Source organism: Camelina sativa, chromosome 12, assembly GCF_030686135.1.
Source record: "Camelina sativa cultivar CO46 ecotype springtype chromosome 12, ASM3068613v1".
NCBI lineage: Eukaryota > Viridiplantae > Streptophyta > Magnoliopsida > Brassicales > Brassicaceae > Camelina > Camelina sativa.
The window spans coordinates 1,571,093-1,587,331 of NC_141891.1; the positions used below are offsets into that span (position 1 = coordinate 1,571,093).

The window sequence follows — 16,239 nt, forward strand, 5'->3', positions numbered from 1 at the left end:
TTTACTTATAACAAATATTTGCACGTGATTATGTAAACTAAGCTTAAAAAAAAAAATCCGATAAATATGTAATATTTGGAAACCAACAAAAAACAGACCATCTCAATGCAAAACTGATTAGTAACACCTACAGCTAAACCAAACAGAGACTATTGTTTCTTTATTGAAATATGTGTATTATGGTCGGGATTTTTTAGCCTAGTCGGTTTAATTTACCTGATGAAAACAATATTATAAGATAAAGTTTTTGGAAGTCGAATAAATTAAGCATTCTTTCTTGGTGAGTCAAAGAGGTTAATTATTGGTTCAAGCTTCTCATTTGTGGGGTGAGACCGTTAGAGGGAGCATCCATGAAGCTTCTTCATACCAAAGCATGGAGCATGTGACGCTCTCTTTCTTCTTCTACATGTACAAAATCTTTCTAATAAATTACAAAAGAAAAAGTCCAATTAATAAACAATCATACGTTATTACGACACAAGTATCTATAACAGAAAAGAGACATTATTTTGTTCAACAAAATTAAAACATACAGATTATGATTGTATTACAACTAACGAGCATTACTTCGACAGTCGAGCTTTAAACAAATCTCTGATTGTTATCATTTTTTTAGAAATTGGTACTCTCTATGACTCTATCTCCTCTAATTATCCGTGTCTTTTAAATACTCATCTATAAAAATTATATTGTGAAAAAAAAAACCATATGTCCTATCATATTATCCACCATTGATTCTTTGGAAAAAAAGATATAACTAAAGTAAATGGAAAAGTAGCATATGAAAGGGCTGTGTCAATATATAGTGAAACAACATGAGATAACACAATGGTACACGGTGAATTTTTTTTACTATAAAATTAAGAGTGTTGACTGTTGCGTAAACATATATATGTATATGGCAACTTGTCCAATAACACATATTGATGAACATAATGTTATATAGATTATACTAATTGAGAGAGTTTAGATGATTGGTTTCAGCGTGTAAACGATCGATTATTAGTTCATATTAATCAGTAATTATTACTAAACATAGAGCGGTCGTTTGACCATCAAAATAATATCAATACTATTAGCTAAACACCACAGCGCCACTTCATTTCTGGTTGGCATAATCGTTCAGCTGATAGTTGACAAATTAACCACACATTGACCCATCATCATTCACATTCCTAAATTTGACTACTACGCATTATTCTGAACCATATATAAATTATTTATAACTATTTCCGAAGAAGCAAGAACAATAACGAGATGTCACCACCGGGCAAGAACGGACTAAAACGAGTTTACGCCATCACCTATGAAAATTGTCGGATTCTCGTGAGACCCACGTAACGATACGTGTCATCTAATGGCTCGAGAAGACGACACGTGGCTGCGTTATTAAAAGACACGTTGCTCCCCTGCCACTCCCTTCTCTTACTATTTTTCCTATTTGTTCCGTGGACTCTCAGTGCTAAGGCCACGTCTATTGTTACGTTTTTTATTTACATTTTTTGTTCTAAGCATTATTTTTACTATAAATTGAATGCATATCACAATTTAAATATTACGATATTACTACATATTAAAAAAAACAATTTAGGATATAGTTTAACCTAACCTAAGTATTGACTAGTCGTTATAATTAAGGGCATGCATGAGATATTAAGCTCAGTAGATCAAGATTGCGCAGTGACAGTAATTATCATGATCGAACGATTAGTGAAATTTAATATTGTTTCTAGAAAGACAGTATATATTCTCAGATTTAAATCGCTTACTGACGTTTATCAACATATATAATCATATAAATACGAACTACTTGACATCATTCTCTTTATCTTAATTACGAAGATATGCCATTCTTTCCTATTTTTTTTCTCCCACCTTCCCTTTAGATTTGGGTGAATGCCTCTACACTCGAAAGTAGAAAGATAAAGTAGTAGTCTTCTACGCAACTTGGTGAAACGAAACCGCAACAAAATATACATGCAAAGAAGTAGTAGTAAAACCATGGTCGCCAACTAATATGCCTACTCTATTTAGCTTAAAGTCATTGTCATTATTAAATTCTTTACCACCAATCAAATTCATTGTATTTTAGGATGTTCAATGTTGACATCAACGTCTCAACGTAAGCAAATTAAACTCTGGCTTATCTTTCTACGATGAGTTTTGACTGGTAGATTTTTATAATTGTGATTTAACTAACCTTTTTGCTTCTCTACTTACCAAACAAGTAATTAGATAATAATATTGGATAGTAGACCATCGTAATCCATAATAGACACTGTGAAAACATAATCCACCTGAAAAAATACGCCTTACAAATTTATAATTCTAACATTTTCAATAAACGTATTCATATAGTATTTAAAAAAAAAAAAAACTTTTAGCTATATAAAATTAATAGAAGTACTCATTACTAAAACTAAACTGCATTGTGTTGTACTTGTACTATCTAGATCGATTACACAACATTTACTTCGTATCTTTACCATTATTCATTATACTTCTTACCAACCAAACCAAATACTACAACTAATACTTATAAAATCATAAATGAAGCTTTAGAAAGAAAAAAAAAAGGAAAAAAGAAGAAGCAGTAATTATTGCAGATAAAAGAAATTAGTACTGTAGTAGAAAATAAATACACGACGGACGGGATGTAATAAAAATAAATAGGAGTATAAACAAAAACACAAAAATAAGCAATGAATTTATATAACATTAAAGGACTCCGACAGCTTCCAGGCCAATCAAAATCATAAATTCAAAAGCGACAAGAAATATCCATATATAATACAAAAATGGGAACGATTATTGCGTTTAAATTTGTAACATAGCTATAGTCATAAAGGGGGCAGCAATAGTTATTTGAATTCAATTTTAAGATCTTTCAACTTTAAATACGTAAACCTACCGCTCCCAAACCCCACTCGAGCTTTATAATCAAATCTTATTAAGTCAATAATTTACCTCTTCACAATAAAAAAAAACCAAAATGTGTTTCATAATGGACTCATAAAAACAAGCTATTCCATGCTTGTAGAGTGGGTGTATGAGCTAAGCTTCACGTCTTTTTTAATACTGTACTACTACAGTATAGGTCTTTTTTGTCTTATTTCACTGAATTTTGTAATAAGTTCATACTAACTCATCATCCAAATCACCTTTGACATTTTTTTAAAACACGTAAACAAAAAATAAATAAAGCTCAGTAGGCTACTCCCCTGACATGGTAATTATAACAATAAACAAAGGGGTAAAAATATATGAAACGCAAAAACACAAAAAAGCTGTCTTCCTCCCCCCACCACTTTATACAGCCTGTCATCACTTCTATTGGTTCACAACACGACAAATCCTACGTGGCATCCATTTTTATTTTATAAAATTTCTCTATTTATACACAAACTCTGCTTCACCTTTCTCTTCCCATTATTCATCTCACCGGGGAAAAGAAAACTGAGTCAACTCAAACCGAGTTACCAAGAACCATTATTACTAACACACTGAGAATATTTATATATATATATATACACAAATGGGTATATGCAGCTCGAGCGAGTCGACTCAAGTCGCCACGGCGAAGCTGATCTTACAAGATGGGAGGATGATGGAGTTTGCGAACCCCGTTAAAGTCGGATACGTGTTGCTCAAGTATCCCATGTGTTTTATTTGCAACTCCGACGATATGGATTTCGACGACGCCGTTTCCGCCATCAGCGCCGACGAGGAGCTTCAGCTTGGTCAGATATACTTCGCTCTTCCTCTTTCTTGGCTTCGTCAGCCACTTAAAGCGGAGGAGATGGCTGCATTGGCCGTTAAAGCTAGCTCTGCGCTCATGCGAGGTGGTGGTGGAGGAGGAGGTTGTCGCCGGAAACCCGTTGATCCTATTGTTTCTGATAAGTTTCGAACGAGAGTTGGATCCGGTGATGATACTGTTGGCTCCGGAAGGAGGAAAGGGAGGAACGTTGACGGTGGTGGTAGTGTTAGTAGTAGCTGGAGGAGGAAATGTTACGCGGCGGAGTTGAGTACGATAGATGAGTGAAGGGTAGTTTTGGAATTTTGGTTAAATTTGAAAGTTAAGTTTGTGGATAGTGTAAAAATTATGTTGGGGCCTATTAGTCATTTAATGAAGATGCAATTTGCAGCATATTGGCAAAAAGTTCTTATTTGGGATTTTAGTACTTAGCACCAAATTACAGTTATATCCTTACATTACAAATATTTTTCGTTAATCATACTTATTAGATTTCAGTTTCACATACATAACTAAAACTAAAAGTATTAATTTCATTATTGATATAAAAACTAGTATAAAGGATAAGAAAGGAACATGTGACTGGTTCCAAAGATCTCGTAACGCGGTATTTGGATTGATTTGCATGATGAATTAAAAATAAAAGGTTACGCAATAATAGTCAAATAAATAGATACACTCATACACACAGTCTCGACCCCAACACAAAGAATAGTATAGTTATTTGGAAAAAGATTATATAATAGTTGATGATAAAGTTGTCAATAAAATATCCTTAGCGTAACTGTTATTAATACTACCAAATTATGAACTACATGCATAATGCGTAAATATGATCAAAATAAAATTTGGATATTCGTTTTTAAATAATATGACTAGAAAAATGGAGTTACATGTTGTCTGGCGTGACGTATAAACTTGGGACCAGTTGATTCGCTTTTTGCCTCCCTTAATAATTGATAACTTAATAATAGTAGTAGTAATAGGTCATGTGTATATTTCTTACAACTAAAAAATTAAATATACTTCATAGGAATAGGATAGTGTATGTTTTTGACAAAGAATAATGAGTTTTAAACTTTTTATATGAATCAAATTTTAAAGGTGACCTTGATATTAGAGCACTTTCCGGAAATTATATCTAGAGTCTCTTGGTTCCAAAAGTCCAGCTGTTTGATCAAAGCTTCTAGTGAGCAACGATGTAGCCATTGGCCAATCTATTTATGAAAGTTTTTTTTGGTTATTAATGCGACTGTCCTTAACATTCATTACTACTAAACTATACTAGTAAATGCTTTTAGATTAGGTTGACATAACAAAAATGCCCAGCTGTGTTCGAATTGATAGTATGATTGTTTCCCATCTTTTCAAGAAAGAATTTAAGCTTTCTGTACTACTCCATTGTTTTCTTGTCTTTTATCCGTTAACCTATTTGCCTTTTTTTTAAAAAAAATCTTTAGCTCAAAGCTTTTCACAAGATCTAAGAACTAGTTTTAAAGTAATGTTATACTATACACACATATCACTGATATTATTATTATTCCAAATAGTATAGTGTGTATACTCGTTTTTAAGATCCGACATAACTGACGCAATTGATATTTAGTCGGTTCAACCAACTATATGTCGACATAGTTTTCATTCATTGTTTTTTAATGATTAATTTGTTGATATTTTCATGTTGTAAAATGATATTCTTCCTTGTATTTTTCTCATTTAAATTATAATGTATATAAGTTTGTCCTAATAATATATAGCGAAGATACAAACATTTAATTTACATTACAAAACGTTTGATCAATATATACCAACTCGGATGAAAAATTAATGTGAACTCAGAAACAGAAAACAGAATTTTCCAACATATGATCAAGATTCACGACTGAATCCATTACTATTCATTCCATGAGTCTGTTACCATACTTTACATACATAATGCATGATCCAATTTGAACAACGTAGAGTAGGGTTGTAACCAAATTTTGTCCTTCACGAGCCCTCGACACAATCATTTTGCTTTGCTAATATCTCTTACACAAAATCACATATAAACAAAACCAAAAAGGGAAAGAAAAACAAAACATAGAAGAAGACACTAAGATAAATCAAATCTATTATACAGACATAAAGTTTTCTACCAAAGTTTCGTTTAAGTAAATCGTATATATAAAAATATCCAGTGCCGTGCTAAGGCAAATTGTGGCTTAGGGCGGGTAAGTAAAATGTGGCTTTTATTATTAGAAATATTAAAAAAAATTATTTTAAAAACAATAACGGTGAAAGAAAAAAAATATTCTAAACCACAATTTTTCAATCATTTTCTCCTAAAAAATTATACACCAAACACACATAATCAAGCTCTAAAACCAATTCTCTTTCTATAGATATGATAGCCAAAGAAAGGTGAAGCAAAAAAAGTTTATGAGTCGAGTAAATGACACAGACACGATGAATAATCGTGAGAAAAATAGATTATCAATTGTTCACTAATCACTATTTTTAAACCCACAAGTAGTTTCCTTTATGCTTAACAAGATTAAATCCCACGACAAATTCTCAATATTAAAATTTGAAAATTAAGTTAAATCATCCATGTAATTATATAAAATTATATTAAATATGCTATCAAATTATTCATCGATTGAAAAAATTAAGAAAATTACATTAATTTTTTATTTTGATTCTCATAAATTTCTTATATTATGTTAATTACTAATTTTAACACATCAAATTTGTATTTTAATCACTTTTCTGTATAAATTTCTTTTTACGATATGTTTATAACAAATAATAATTGCAATTAAACTACATATATTTTCTTATTAATTGCACATATTTTTCTTATTAATTGCATATTTTTCTATTAAAATTAGTAATTTAATAGATAAATTTCCTATTAGATTTAATCATATATTAGATTACTTTTGGTTTTACATACTTTACAAAAATATTAATTATAATCTTTTTATTTTTAGGATTTTTTAATATTTTCTATAAATTTAAAATATTCACATGTGTCAGAATATTCTTGATATACTTTACACATGTCGCGATTATATGAATTACTAACTTAAAAACTAAGCTTTATATAATAAGATTATCTTCCATTAGTATTATTGTTATTAGATTTAGAGTATAAAACATGTGTAGAAATTTCCTTATATATTAGATTTATTAATATTGTCATGGGCTGCTCAAACCAAAAAACCCACTTTACATACACATTTATCTTATCAATTTAAATACATAAGCCTAGATAGAAAAAAAATATGACCTAACAAATTTTTAATTTTTGATGGCTTAGGGCAATTGCCCTTTCCTTTTGCCTGTAAGCACGGCACTGAAAATATCCCACTTTTTCCCAAAAGAAAAGCTTTTCGTAATATAGTGTGTTTATTATGTACTCTTACTAATTTCCGTTTACTATTTGTATTAATTCACTATTTTATCGTTTATCAATACATCCAACAGTCCAACCAAATTTTCCGTGAGATGGATTTACCAATAATATTCTTTGTGATATTGTCGAGGACAGTGATTGTTACATTCTTTTTGTCCACATATCTATCGCTGGCTATACAAATCTAAAGTTGATTAATGAGCTAATTTATATTCATAACATCATGCCGCCATATTCAGAAATTTCTATAGTAAATTCATTATAATAGTAAAGTTTATACTGGCTCAGTTAAATGCACTTTATTTAGTGATATATCTTAACTACTGTGATTGATACTCATAAATCATAATTTGTCAATATTGTTCAGACCTCCTAACATGACATCTAATATCTAAGATTGGCCGACCTTTCCATCAAAATCGAAAGACTTTATTCTTTTCAGAGATCGTTTTGTTAATTTTAGTATTAGATATATTTCTCGAGTGGATAATATCCGTGCCGATAAACTTGTAAAATGTGCAATAGCACGAGGTTTTTGTTTTTCCTATGTAAGCTCGTCGATACCTAATTGGCTCTCTCTCACAGAAAGTCATCTCCAATAATTTAATAATTAATATGGGGTTTGACTGTAAAAAGAAAAAAAGAAAAAAAGAAAAAAGCTCGTCAATATTAAATATCTCGGCAATATATTCGTTTACAGAGTGAAACAACGGCACACAGTTTTGAATCAGAATGGACCAAAAGCCACTTCTTGTGTATTCTCAATATTATTGAGCCTTATGATGGCATTCGGGCCTCCCTTTATCTCTCTCACGTATACTACTAGTTACATGGAGGGAATGAATCTTTCAAGAACAACTATTTTCTAATATATGCTCTTTTGAGATCGTTTGATGTAATAGACAGCATTAAAGGAAGGGCTTGTCATGTCACTGTTTCTTGTGCAGTTGTGCTGACCATCATGGCTTCTTGACAAAGCAATCTATGAAAACTGTAGTAAAGCAATGGCCACTAAACAGAACACAAAAGTAAGCAAGGGAAATCTTACACTAAGGCTAACTTGAAATGTCGAAACATCAGCTCAAAGTCCTGTCATTTCCTTTTAATATGTGACACTTAGATATCATCGAGATGTACGGTTCACTTGGTTTCCAATTCTTCATCAAAAAGCAGAGTTTTTCTTGAAGCTTCACAACTTGCTTGTCGAAGAAAGGAACCGAGTGTCAGCAAGTTTGCAGTACACACAGATATATTAGCATCCAATATAGCCTCAACAATGTCTTTACCAAAGGTCCATCCCATTTGTTTTTTGTTTTACAAAAGCAGAGAGACATCAAGATGGACAGTAAACCAAAACTGGAATTACAAGTTTTTTTATACACCAAAACAAGTTAGCAAGGAGATCAAATGACTTAATTAGTTGTATCAAACCGACATGAGCTAGTAGTAGTAATGAACGTAATGGAACCAAGGAGGTTTAACAACAGAGGAGAGTTTGTGAGGGAAGACACTTTTCTAATTACATAGTTAATTGGGAGTCAAAAACTCTAGATTTCTTCTAACGACATAGGCTCTTTTGAGATCGTTTGATGTAATAGACAATAGTAAAGAAGCATTAGAGAAGGGTGTTTTGTCATGCCACTAATGTTTCTTTCAACTCTCTCTCTCTACTGTTTACAGAGTTGAAATGTTAAATATATTGCTTTCTTTGCAGTGGGGCTGAAATTGGAAGATTTGTAACGACGTTGAGCAATCATAATTTAACACTCAAAGCATGTGCTGCGTTTGAGCTTCTTCAGGTACTATTTTGTATTGTTTTTCAGTGTTTTAGCTTGTCTCTTAGAAACTTCAAAAAGTCTCATATACAGTAAAACCTCTATAAATTAATAATGTTGTGATCAATATATTTTATTAATTTATAACGATATTAATTTACAGATATATTTATATATTAGACTTTTGGATATTCTAAATTTTATGTAATTGAAATTGAATTTGTAATATTTAGAAAACATTATTAACAATAAATTATAAATACAATAGACAAATTCACCTATACACATGACATACATAAATTCAAGTTTAAGAATAATAATATCAGTTGTTGTATTTTAATAGTCAATCAAACTATCAAAATATAAATGATGGATATCTAGAAATTGAAAACTTAAAAAAAAAATGTAACTATCTTTACTACATGTTACAAAATATTTTATATCATTATAGTTTGAAAATACAACATAACAATTGTTTTATAGATATGAGCTTTAGAAAAAATATATATTATTATATCAGCATATATATATATATATAAATTTATATGATTATTAATTTATGATATTAATGGGATCATATTTTACATAGGGATTTCAGAAAAATTATTATCTTATTATCTTATCGAATTTTGTTATTAAGCAAACCAACTCGAATTAAATATGAACCGGGAACATAACATGGTGGGCCTTTATTAGTAGTTTCTAAAAAGCCCAATTTGTTTCTCTGTGGAGAGCCATAAACAAAAAAACCCACACCGTTCCTTGTAAAAAGTTTTATAATTAAAAAAACTGTAAAAAAGGAAACAAAGGTTTCCTATTTCTTTTCGAGTCAAATCTTTATAAATACGCTCTTCTTCACTCGTCTACTATTCCTCTTAGTCACTTGAGAAATCAAACACACGCTCTCCCGAGACCGAGAGTCTCAAGTCTATGAAGCCGAGCGATGATGATCCATGTATGTAGGTGTCCCAAGTAAGCCAATCTCTCCGCCTTTCCTTAATCTCAGAACGTGAAACCCTAATCCGCAAGATCGCAACTCGTTTCGTGACTCAGTTACTGTTTCTCAAAACCCTAAAACCTCGTCGGATCTGTCTCTCGCGTCTCTTGTTCAGCCACTGCCAACTTTCCCGGCGCTATATCTCCGCACTTCTTCTCTGGTTCGTCCCCTTTCTTCTTCTTCTTCGGGTCCGTTCGATTTGCTATCTCTCTCTCTCTCTCTCGTAATAAGTCTCCGACTGACTCTGTTTGGTATATAAGCAAAGTAGCTTTTTTTAGAGTCTTGGCTTTGTATCTGATGAACAACCTTCCTTGTTCTTCTTCGATTGTTTCATGTTTGTTGCAGATGTGTAACGCGGCCGATCCCTACAATTTCCGACGCCCGAAGAACCTCCCCTTGAGGTATTGTTTCAGTCATCCTTCACTAATCAATCAACTCACTATTTATTTGAGTTCCAACATACTTTTCTTTTATCTCAGGTTCTTTCTTAATTTGTACTTGTTCAGATTTATTTGCAACAATTACTAGTTTGAAACAATTAGGATGAAACTGATTACTAATTTGTACTTTCAGGTCTGTTTTTTTTTTTTCTTTCTCAGGCGATGATCCATACATATGTCGAAGTAAGCCACTCTCTCTGTAAGAGGGATGATGCAAAGCCATTGTTCCTTATCTATCCACAGTATCTATCTATGGTCCAATTGCTCGGCAAGGTTTCTTCTCAGACCTCTTCTCTTCTCTATTGCCTATCACCTGGATTGTTTCTAACCTACTTTTTATCTTGTGTTATAAGGGTTTCTCCGGTTCTTGGTCTGGGTTTTACGGGATCTTTAGCTCAGATTCTTTCTTAATTTGTACTTCTTCATATTTAATTGCAACAATTACTAGTGTGCTCGCTGATGGTGCAGAGGTAAAAAGAACTCTTTGATGTAATCATCTCTTTTTTTTTTTTTTTTTTTAATGACTGAGAAAGAATGAAACTTTAGTGGATCATTATGCTGCTTGTTTTGATGTTGCAGGACAACAGTTGGCTCTTGCGTTCCATCCGTGTGCTCTCTGCTGCTGCAGAGGTAAGAAGAACTCTTTCATTGAATTTAGTTGGTTCTTGCTATTTTGTTCTCTCTCGTAGGTAAGTCAAATCTCTCTCGTAGGCTTAAGACAACTTTTTGCTCCTAGGGATCTTAATCTGATTCACGAGTATTATGCCAATCACAGGAGAAGGTGATCTTGTTTGCGCATTGCCAAACAGTTGAGCAGGTGAGTTCTCTTATTCGATTTCCAACTACTCAGTAATCAGTTTGCATTTTCTGTATACTAATAGAGATTAATCATGTATCTGAATTTTATGGCTTGGAGTTGTGTTATACTAAACGTCACATGCAACGTTTTCCAGTGTCTCAGCATCTTCTTTGACTTCAAAATGGGTGTGTGCTTCTGTCACTGCACTCTTAAGGCTTCTTGAAATATTTTTTATAATTCCAACAGATTAACTGATTTTGCTGTACTGATTACAGGTGGGTGAGGCTAAGAAGCTTGTTAATACGCTATTTCAAGTTGCAATATCCAGGCAACCTTCTGTGATATTATGGATCAAGTATGTACTATTTACCCTTTCCTGTCTTATAAGTTAATTAGGCAGAGAGCCTACTCTTACCTGAGTTCTAGACAATAATACCATATAAGTTGTATTTGACCCAAGTGCTCCTTGAATCACGATCGTGCATGATAAACATCTTGTCACATGATAAATATGATTCCAACTAATTTAGTCTTTATCAAACCAAATCTTCACTCTGTGTGCATCTCTGAGTATCAGTTGGGCATATATTCTGTTTTTCGTTACCCTAATCATTTACTTGGATATAATGTTTTTTTGCAGGAGCTACTAACAAGCCACAGGAGTAGGATGATGCAGTGCTTAGTTTGGTAAGAACATTATCGTCACCAGGATTTTCATACCCACCAGTTGCTAAGGAAAGTATCTGATTATATCCATTTTTATTACTTTGTTAGGTGAAGAGAATGTATGTACCATTGCCGGATCCGAACGTCAGAAAGTTTACTTTTTAAAACTAAACTGAAGAGTCAGCCTCACTCTTTATCCGGTCGCGACATTGAAAAAATCGTCAGAGAAACCGAAGGCAAGCTCTGTAGATTTTGTATAAGAAACTCAGATTAGTTATTACCACTAGAAGTGTTACAGTTTCAAGTCAAGTAACTAATAAGCATAGTAAACTTTCTTATTTTACAGGTTACTCAGGAAGTGATCTCCAAAGTCCAAGCATTGTGTGAAGAAGCTGTAATGATACCAATCAGAGAACTCGGCTCGGTGCAGATATTCTTACCATCCAAGCAAATAAAGTATGAAACCACTTTTAAAATAAGTCTTTCAAATCAATTTAGAAGCGTCTGCGAGTTTGAAAGCCAATAGAAGTGTAATGTAACAGGTGGGACCGTTAAGATACGATGGATCGATGGCAGTGATTGAGGCTCAGCTTGAGTAAAAAGCAAACGGGAAGAGCTTCCTTGTTGGATTTGTTTGTTTCTATTATGGTGGAAAGCTAAGAAACAGAACAAAATCAAGAATCAAGTGTTTTGACTCTTCATCAAATAAGAAGACTGATGGATATTAAGATGGAAAGTAAGCAACAAAACTAACTTAGAAACTTCTTCATTTGATGAGTTCTCTTGCTATCAGATACCGGTACCCGAAATTGTGTGGGATCGATTCTATGATACTCTTTCGAGATCTTCCCATGTTGAGTTTCTTAATTGTATACCTCATGGGTTCCGGGAGACATTCTTGGATCGTCTCCATCAATGCCGCTTGATTCAGACCCAAGTCTTTGCTGAAAGACTCTATGATCTTTGGTAAGATTAGTTTCTGGTCATTTCTGAACCCAATGTTTGCGCGGATGTACTCTTCTTTTGCGGTTTCCAGCTCTAGGTATATACTCTCAGCCGTATATACTCGAACCTATGACCCAAAAGATGTAAAAATTAGTCCAGTAAGGGTATTAAATGTTTGTATATATCTGTGTGGTGCATACTGCATATATGTAGAGAGGATGTGACGATGTACCGCGGGATCAGAGTGATTTCCGGAACAGAGAGCAAAGTATAACAGAGGCTCTGGATGCTCAAGGGAGTATTCTTGGTAGTCATCTCTGGTTGTGCGTTTTTTTGAGGTGAGTAACAACCGCAACCACTGTAAGCAGGGAGAAAATAGGCTTCTTCACTGGACGGATAAAATTGTGATAAAATTGTAAGGATTGTGGTAGCTAAAGTAGTGACCTGTTGGGGACAAGGCATTCGGCTGAGAAGAATAGAGTTTTGCAATAAATCTATGCTCATCACACGACCTCCTATGTTGTAAGCTGGCTGCAAAATTTAGCCGATTGAATCTCAAGCATTTTCTCAAGTTTTTTTGGTTAGGGTTTCTGGTTTTTTTTCTTACCTTAGAGAATAGCAAGAATCTCTTCCCGTTGTTCCTTGGAATCCCATTAACTAAAAATGTCTGGCAGAAACATTAAAAACAGTCTTTAACTCCAATGAAATTCACAAATTAGAAAGATAAAAAAAGAAGAACGACAAAAAAAAAACCTTACGTGCATCACAAGTGAGTTATGAACATTAATCCAGAACGCAAGTTTCTCTTGATGCGTCAACTTTCTCAGATCAACATCTTCCAATTGTTTAGTAAGGAGTCTGTGTAATTTATAATAAGCCAATGTCTATAAACAAAACACTAAGTGAAGAAAGCAAAATCTCTGTGTGTGTGTGTTTTTTTACCTGAATTGTCGAAGCATCAGCTCAAAGTCATGTCCTTTCCTTTTAATATGTGACACTTCGATCATCGAGTTATACGGTCCACATGATTCGAATTGGTCATCGAAAGCAGAGCTTTTCCTGAAGCTCCACAACTTGCTTGTCGAAGAAAGAAACCGAGTGTCTGCATATTTGCAGTACATAGTCGACACATACTTTATCATCTCTTCTGATAACTTGTTTGGAGTCATTATAGGTATGTGATCTGCCATCCAAATTCCAATACTTGATCCGTTTGCTATATACTGCTTTATGATGTAAACAAAACAAATAAGTTATAGAATGCCATTTACAGGATAAAGAAACCATGTTGCAGGGGACTTACTTCTTTGATGGACTCTTGTGGTGAGGATACTCTGTTGCTGAAAGTGGACCGTTGATTAAGCAAGGATTGGCATCGGCGAACATTAGAATTATATATGTCACTCTCGGTGGAACATCTATTTTCAAAGGAGAAACACCGATATTCAATTCCTTGATTCTCATGTTCTCTTGAGAAGTCTGGACATTTACTTGTAAGAGTTGATTTTGGTGAAACTGAGCTCTGCTTTTTTGATGATGGAGATATATGTACTGATGCTTGTTGACCAAAAGCTTTTCGATATAGCCATAAAAGGTACTGTTCTAAATTCGAAACTTCTAACTCGAGTGTCGCAATTTCCTTGATCAATTCTGAAGTAGGCTGCATAACATCCAACATTTAGTTATTTGTCAAAGCAATTAATAAAAAGATGGAGACTGGTCTGAGGTTGATGAACCAAAGAATCATCATCGAAAGGGGGGAAATGGACCAAAATTGACTTGTTGCTGAGGAGATCTGACTAATAGTAAGTACCTTGGGAGTGAAGATATTGTCGTCTTGAGAAGTTTCTCTATAACCCAATGCCATTTCTAAATCGTTACGAACATCAAACTGTCTCTGTAATATTTTCTCAAGGTCTGTAATCTGCATGCATAATCAAAAAGGACGACCAAAGTGAGTGGATTAGAGCATGTGATCTGAAAACGGTTGTGAGAGAAGTTCACATATTTAAAACCTCATGTTTAAGGGAGTTTTGGACTTTCATAACATTAACATTAGGTGATAGTTTCTCCTCCAGTTTGAGGAAACCATTATTGAGAGACAAACGACTTATGTGATCAACTTCAACTCTTTTGTTTCCTGGATAACTGCAGCCAAAGTTTCAATCAGTACATTTAAGATCAGAACATTGATAAAGAAATTTATATCATAATCAAATACACAGAAAAGAAAAAACAAATAATGAATCTATATAATCCTAAAACATTTTGACCAAAATTAAAACATGAAGAAAATGGCAACCTCTTTGAACGTTTGTGATTTTGTCTCTGTATTGTTCTGTCTTTGAATCCTATCATCCTGAAACAAAATAATCATATTTTGTGTGTTTTTAGTCAAACCTAAAATAAAGCATGGAGCTTGGGAACTAAAATGGTTTATATATGAAGTTAGAGCTAAGTAGCTAACGCTTACTTGTTTATGCTGCTCATCTGAAAATATTCGAATTAGAATCTCTAGAGTGGTTTTGTTTAGAGGAATACTCAAAGAGTTTGTTCAAAATAAGTATATATAGCAGAACAACGTACAAACTACCTTCCAAAATCACCCATTTTATCTTCCTTAATCTTTCACCCACCAACCTTTTTTTGTTAAATCTTCAGCTACCATTGAAGCAAATTGAATTTTTCTGAAAGTGATCGTTTCCCTTTGATATACACAAAACAAGGAGCATAAATGCAGTGAAGACAAGAGGTTTAATCTTCTTTAAGCATAAAACATAGTAGAAACTATTCATAGAGTAAGACTGCAAGATATATCTATTAAAAAAAGGAATATTTTATTTGTTTATACTAGAGATTGAGAAGAACATACAGAGATTTTATAAATCATTTGTTAATTATTTGTAGGGTTCATATATGAACGTGAACTCATGATACATCATTACATATCGTCGACATATCATTTGTTAATTATTAGTAGAAAATAATGTGTGTCGCATGCAACAAGGTAGATTCTCAAGTATTTATGACTATATCAGTTTCCATTTTTCTCATTTCTCAAGATGATGGTACTTTGGCCGACTGAGTTAGTAATAGTTGTAGTGAGGACTACTAAACCACTAGCCAGTAATTCAACAGAACTATTATAGAAATGTTTGTAAAAAGTATTATATGAATGTCATAACTCATTCCTCAAATTATTTATGCAACAAATAACAGGTTCCAGTTCCGCTAAGCATGGAAGATAGATATACATGCATTTGACTTATCGGCACGGTGTTATACACTTATATATATGTCAATGTATGCTTCTCCTTCTTAGGTTTACCGGTCTTTTTCCTTTCTCTGTCCTTTTTTCCTAATACTTTAATGAATCTGACAAAATGAAATGAAGGTAAAAAAAAAAAAAGAAAAAAAGTACAAAAAAAATGAGTAGGAGGTTCTAGCGAGTGTTGTATTATTA

The 16,239-nt window shown here is 33.0% G+C and overlaps 3 protein-coding genes across 11 annotated transcripts; 2 read left to right on the forward strand and 1 right to left on the reverse strand.

The window, feature by feature from the left end:
* The first annotated feature begins 3,415 nt into the window (after nucleotides 1-3,415).
* On the forward strand, nucleotides 3,416-4,159 carry LOC104729489 (uncharacterized). Its single transcript, XM_010448430.3, has one exon. It carries the CDS (start codon nucleotides 3,536-3,538, stop codon nucleotides 4,040-4,042), a length of 507 nt encoding a protein of 168 aa, XP_010446732.1. The 5' UTR covers nucleotides 3,416-3,535; the 3' UTR covers nucleotides 4,043-4,159.
* A 5,606-nt stretch (nucleotides 4,160-9,765) lies between these two features.
* On the forward strand, nucleotides 9,766-13,366 carry LOC109128170 (uncharacterized). 9 transcript variants are annotated; one of them, XM_087477666.1, is made up of 12 exons: nucleotides 9,766-10,086; nucleotides 10,272-10,405; nucleotides 10,500-10,639; nucleotides 10,720-10,836; nucleotides 10,946-10,996; nucleotides 11,142-11,183; nucleotides 11,283-11,350; nucleotides 11,441-11,520; nucleotides 11,806-11,852; nucleotides 11,940-12,067; nucleotides 12,178-12,287; nucleotides 12,374-13,366. In XM_087477666.1, exons 3-7 carry the CDS (start codon nucleotides 10,529-10,531, stop codon nucleotides 11,337-11,339), a joined length of 378 nt encoding a protein of 125 aa, XP_087333792.1. In that variant the 5' UTR covers nucleotides 9,766-10,086; nucleotides 10,272-10,405; nucleotides 10,500-10,528; the 3' UTR covers nucleotides 11,340-11,350; nucleotides 11,441-11,520; nucleotides 11,806-11,852; nucleotides 11,940-12,067; nucleotides 12,178-12,287; nucleotides 12,374-13,366. The 9 variants fall into 9 exon arrangements, with proteins under 9 accessions (XP_087333792.1, XP_087333795.1, XP_087333797.1 ...); XM_087477669.1 differs by having other exon boundaries at nucleotides 11,320-11,350; XM_087477671.1 differs by having other exon boundaries at nucleotides 10,526-10,639; nucleotides 11,103-11,183.
* LOC104733111 (uncharacterized) lies at nucleotides 12,598-15,386 on the reverse strand. The gene is made up of 10 exons (XM_087478690.1): nucleotides 15,370-15,386; nucleotides 14,792-14,924; nucleotides 14,590-14,700; nucleotides 14,080-14,436; nucleotides 13,719-13,999; nucleotides 13,535-13,634; nucleotides 13,384-13,443; nucleotides 13,221-13,307; nucleotides 13,009-13,134; nucleotides 12,598-12,903 (listed from the first exon to the last, which is right to left on the reverse strand). The coding sequence occupies exons 1-10, from the start codon at nucleotides 15,384-15,386 to the stop codon at nucleotides 12,598-12,600; spliced, it is 1,578 nt and encodes a 525-aa protein (XP_087334816.1).
* Nucleotides 15,387-16,239: the final 853 nt, after the last annotated feature.